Genomic DNA, 5,931 nt, shown 5'->3' with positions numbered 1-5,931 from the left:
GACTCTGTGCCAAGTGAGCACTCTCTCATGGAAATCCCCTTGATGGATATGGACCCTTTAGTAAATATCTCTGCATCAGTAAAATCCGGCTCTCCCAGTTACCTGGCATCCCCTCAATTTTTAAGTAAGGCTGGGGAAGTAGTCTTCCCAGTGATACTGAAGTTGATTAATTCCTCTATCTCGACCCGACTAGTACCGCTACTGTGGAAACATGCTATGGTGAAGGCACTATTGAAGAAACCAAGCCTTAATCCTGAAAACTTAGAAACTATCACTGCATCTCCCTTCTCCCTAGGATCAGTAACATTTTAGAAAAGCATGTAAATTTGGTTATTTCTACTTTTATTGATTCTCACAATGTACTGCACCCCTCACAAACTGGATTCCTCCCCAAACATGGGACAAAAACTGCTTTATTGGCAATGGTAGAAAAGTCCACAAAGATTATTGACCAAGGTGGATCGACAGCTATCATCCTTCTGGACCTCAGTGCTGACCTTTGACACTGTCAACTATGACATCTTGATCAGCAGGTTGAAGAATGCTGGATTATGGGGGATGTTATCACATGGCTGCAATACTTCCTTGAGGATAGGACCTTCTAGGTTTTTGAAGGAGACAGCATTTCAGAACATATCTCACTTAGTTGCGGCATCCCTCAGGCCTCATCCCTGAGCCTGGCTCTGTTTAATGTTTATATGAGCCCCCTAGCACAGACTGTCCTCCCTTTTGGGATTGAAATAGTTACCTACACCGATGACAACCAATTAGTGCTGGCCATAAATCACCCTGAAGACAACTCGCCCTGTCAAGGTCCTTGCCTGGAAAGAGTTGCAAAATGGATGGAATCCTCTTATCTTAAACTGAATGGAGACAAGTCGGAGCTTATGCTTCTGGGTAATTCACCCATCTTTGACATTGGATCAGCATGGCCAAGCTGGCTCGGCTTCCCTCCCATGCCCAAAAACCAGATCAAAAGTTTGGGCATGTGGTTAGATCGGTCACCTACATTTGATCATCAGGCGATGAAACTGGCCGCTTCCTGCTACGGGATTCTATGAATGCTCCACAAAGTCCTCCCCTTTTCTGCAAGGAGACTCATGGTCCAAGCCTTGATCCTCACCTGCCTCTATTACAGAAATGCTCTGTATCTAGGAGCCCCAAGGGCAACCACAACAATATTGCAAGTTATTCAGAATTGTTCAGCACGTTTGTTCCCTAAGATTTCCAATAGTCATTCTTCAAGACCCGCACTAAAGAAATTGCACTGGCTCCTGATTATGGAAAGAACAAAATTCAAGTCCTTATGCATTGCTATAAGTCCTTCTGGAAGTAAGCCCCTCCGTAATCCGTTCTATCATCTTCCCCCATCGTCCTAACAGATACCTCCGATCAAGCAACCTCTAGTTAGCCTTTGTCCCTAAAACTAAAGGGGCGAGAAGTGGTGGCTGGTCTTTCCATTATAATGCTGCCAGGCTGTGGAACACTCTCCCCCTCCATCTACGTTCAGAACCTAACCACCTGTCCTTCCGTAAACTTCTGAAAACATAGTTCTTTTAAAACCCCACCAACTAAGCTGCTCTGATCTGTCTGTTGCCTTCGCTAGCGCTGGGATGCCAAGGGGTGGCAATGCGCTCTACTAATATTCCCAAGATAGCATAACATCCTTGTTAAGTGTAAATTATTATGGGGACACAATTTTCTCTAATAACTCAAGGCTGCTTACAAAAGTTACTATCTGCTACGTAGAATCTTTCTCATTTTGGAAACTTTTCAGGCAGAGCCAAAAGGTTGGGTGTAACATAACGAATTGAAGTCTGCTGTTGCTTGCACACACAGTTACTCGCGAATGCAAACATTTATAACATGTTGAATACCTCAACAGAGCTATGGTGCATTAGGAACATATGCATTTTGTAAAGACTTACACCTATTACCTGCACCCAAGCTGTCCAAAATTACGTAAAAAAGTAACTGTAAAACAAACTTGCGCACTCAATATGTTGTCATCAATGATGTGTTTGAAATGTTATCAATGATGTTATGAAGGATGTCATTGATCATAAGTGATAACATATGTGAGGTCAAAAGCAGTGCATGGATGGGACGTAAGTTATAGTTGGCGCTGCTAACTGTAACTGGTGAATTTGAGTGTTTTTTTAGTTCAGAAAATAAATGTTCACATTCACAAATTCACCTACCTCTACCATTACTCAAAACTTTGTTTTTTGCAGTGAAACTAAAACTGAAATTTGTATTACACTCCACTATAATGTTACTTTAAAGTTTTTTTTTTCAGTTAATATGTGTGTGTGTGTGTGTGTGTGGGTGTGGGTGGGTGTGTGTGTGTGTGTGTGGGTGTGTGGGGGTGTGTGTGTGTGTGTTCGTCCCTGTCTATGTGGTGCTTGAAGGATTGCATTCAATTGCTTTTGGCAGAATTCCCATGCCAAGGCAGATGCTTTAAAATGCTTGGCAAGAGAGAAATATTGGAGGAAAAAAGGTTAGGTCATATCCATGGCAGAGGATGCAAGTTTAAGGGCTTTCAGACAGAGGGAATTCCAAATGTTGCTAAGGCAGAGATCACAGATAGCACATGCTGTAACGTGAGCAACAGTCGAACTTGAGAGGCTGTTAGCTGAACTCAATCAGTAGTCTCAAGGAAGAAACTTCTTGAAAAGTAACTATTTAGAGAAAAAGTCTCTAAAATATACAACATTATCTAAGCAGCTGAATCCTATGCATGGCTTTTTTCAGTACTCCTTGCACATCTTTGTTCCTTAAACTATAGATAATTGGATTTAATGTAGGTGTTACTATTCCAAAAAGCACCGTGACTATCTTGTCCTGATTCAGATGATTGGATGATGTAGGCCGGATATAACTGAAGATAGCTGTCCCAAAAAATAAAGAAACCACAGTCAAATGAGAAAGGCAGGTAGAAAAGGCTTTGTGACGCCCCTCAGATGTCTGGATCTGTAGGATGGCCAGGATGATGAACACATAGGACAGGAGTGTGAGCGTGAAGGAGCCGATGATGACAGATCCTCCTGTTGTATAGACCAGTACTTCATTAACATGGGTGTCACTGCATGAAAGGGCCAAAAGAGGGGGGATGTCACAGAAGAAATGGTTGATCAGGTTAGACCTGCAGAAAGGCAAACGGAAAGTAAAAACTGTATGTCCAAGGGCGTTTAGAAGACCTGCAACCCAACAGGTAGTAACCAACAGGAATAAAACACGATTATTCATGATGACATTGTAACGCAAGGGTTTGCACACTGCTACATAGCGATCCAGAGACATGACGGCCAATAGAAGGCATTCTGCCCCACCCAAGGAAAGGAAAGAGTACATCTGTGTCACACAGCCAATAAAAGAAATCATCTTCACCGATGAAAGGAAGTCAATTAGCATCTTTGGGACTGTGGTTGATGTAAAGCAGATATCAATGAAAGACAGGTTACGCAGGAAATAATACATGGGGGATTGTAATCTAGTGGACAGTGTTATTGTCAGTATCATCAATGTGTTTCCCATGAGATTCAAAATATACAGACATAGAAACATCACAAAGAGTGGGATCTGTTTTTCAGGGTCACCAGTGACTCCAATAAAAATAAAGCTTCCCACTCTGGTGCAGTTCAGTTTCTTCATGCTCTCCATACATCTTTTCTGAAAGGAACATAAATGTCTATGATGATGAACATGAAAAAGTAGGTATCATAGTTCCTCATAATACGTTAGAACTGCTTTATAATTCCTAGAGTGTAACTTGTCACAATGTCGGTAAGTAAGGATCAAAATATTTTACTATTTTCAAAGTTTCAGGGCCAATTGAAAAATCAATAAAAAATGAATTATTTTTGCGAGTTAACCGAACAAATCAATTCAATTCAATTAACTTTATTTCGATAAAAATATCATAAAAGTTCAAAAATACATGAGTACAATCATAAAAAATCTAAAAAACCATTATATACATAAGAGCATCACTAAATACAGGTATTCCCTATGTCTTAGTTAATCGAATTTTTACAATACACGGTTAAAAATGTGTTTGTTATTTAAAAGAAAATTTAAAAGTTCATTTAAAACACTGTATAGACATTTCCTATCAACCTGAACGGAGCCAACTTTGATCAGTTATCTTATTACAGTTCATAATTTTTCCCCCGCTTTTTTCCTTGTATACTACACTGCAAGGAGATACCTTCTCGTGCCAAATACAAGAACCTGATGCGTATCTGTAACTGAACAAATCAAGAAACAAGCTAAGAAAAAATTGCACCAGTTGCATTTATTTATGACTCTGCTTAATGTTCAGTTACCAGTTTCTTCATCAGACTTGTGATATAGGCACCTCCAGGCTGTAACAAAATCCTTTGGGTTAACATTGAGTATCCCCCGAAATGTGTTATTACAAAAACACTACAACTTTTGAGTTGCCGAGTGATGGAGCAAGGTTTTGTGCATAAAGAGACTTGCTTGGATCAATCCTCTTGAATAACACATAAACGTACTTACCAATATGTTTGTCATGTTTTATCTTACTAATAGTTGCACCACATGATATTTCTAGTACCTAGGGGAAGCTTAACTATGTGCTTTTACTAACAGTAACGCAAATGTACTAAAATGGCCGCCAGAAGGCGGGAACTGTACTATGCATGTGTCTACCACACTCATGTGGCGTGACGTCTTCTAATGCTTGAAGGGAATCTCTGCAGCTGTGCACTAGAATTAAGATGGCTACTACATCTGACTAATCATTAATGCACCTGCTGATGCTTTCACTAAACCATGTTCGTTCTGCATAATAACTAATGCCAAAGATAAAATAATGTATTGGGAATAGAGTAGAGATAAGTGGTATACAGAATATTCATGTATTCCATGTTTCTCTTCTACTTTGCTAATAGCTCGAATTACGGGCCTGATTCAAACATCCTGCTTTCATTTTATGAATTCCTGCGACTGCGCAGAAGAGATCAAGAGTCTCAAGTAATGGCATTGACCCGCTGCCAACTACAGTCTTTACTGCAGAACCCCTGAGTGCCTGACCTGTGACCTTACAAGAGGAAGCTGAACTGTACCAAATAAAATACATTTTGAAACATCCAATGCAGGGTGGAATAAAGTGCATGGGAAAATAAAGTTATGGAGGGAAAGTTAATTTGAATATTTGATCTCATACTGACATGGTGTGATGACCTCTCCTCTTCTTTTGGCCAATCAAAATTGGGGATACACACATTGGCAACATTGGGGGGTGGTACTTTGCCCTGGAAAATAGTATAACTAAGGTAGGCTTAGTTAGTTAGATTGTCCGACTTGACGGAATAGCTGACCTGTCACTGACCCAACGCACTCAATAGGCGATCGAGGGCAGAGGTGCTGGCAGAGCACTCTGTAAGAAGATTCGATAACCCAATCGGGTTTAGTGAGAGGAATAGAGAACCCAATCGGGGTCCGACAGTTATCCGCAGAGAGGGGTGTAATGCTGGTGTTGCACTTAGCTGAGGGTACTCGTTCTGATCTGCATCTGTCCTATCCTGATCCATATTGGTGTGCACCTGTCCTGGTTCTGGTCTACACCTGTCCTGTCCTGGTGGTATCTGAACTATCGGGAATCCTGTTTCTTTGTCACAGCCCGTGGACAGGGTTGGTTTTCACACCATCTAGGTAAATATAAATTAGTTTGGGTATGTCAAAGTGCTGTTTCCCTTTTCTACCCATGCTATATTCTAATGCTTAAAGACAGTCGCATAAAATTGCGGCATATCTTTACCTTGGTTATTATCTTTCTGATCGAAAAGGCTCTGAATGAAATTTAAGGGACTCTAACATTTATGAATTTTCTTAGATAAAGTCTTTAAACTTTCCAGAGTCTTTGGTTATTTTTAATATAGGAAAATGTTATTATAACTACCT

General features: G+C 40.5%; 1 protein-coding gene across 1 annotated transcript; it reads right to left on the bottom strand.

The window, feature by feature from the left end:
- Window positions 1-2,715: 2,715 nt before the first annotated feature.
- LOC147716832 (olfactory receptor 5V1-like) lies at window positions 2,716-3,654 on the bottom strand. The gene has a single exon (XM_086919791.1). It carries the CDS (start codon window positions 3,652-3,654, stop codon window positions 2,716-2,718), a length of 939 nt encoding a protein of 312 aa, XP_086775917.1.
- Between the last annotated feature and the right edge of the window lie 2,277 nt (window positions 3,655-5,931).

Source organism: Lissotriton vulgaris, chromosome 5 (assembly GCF_964263255.1).
Source record: "Lissotriton vulgaris chromosome 5, aLisVul1.2, whole genome shotgun sequence".
Taxonomy (NCBI): Eukaryota; Metazoa; Chordata; class Amphibia; order Caudata; family Salamandridae; genus Lissotriton; species Lissotriton vulgaris.
This window is presented reverse-complemented; position numbering and strand designations above follow the sequence as displayed.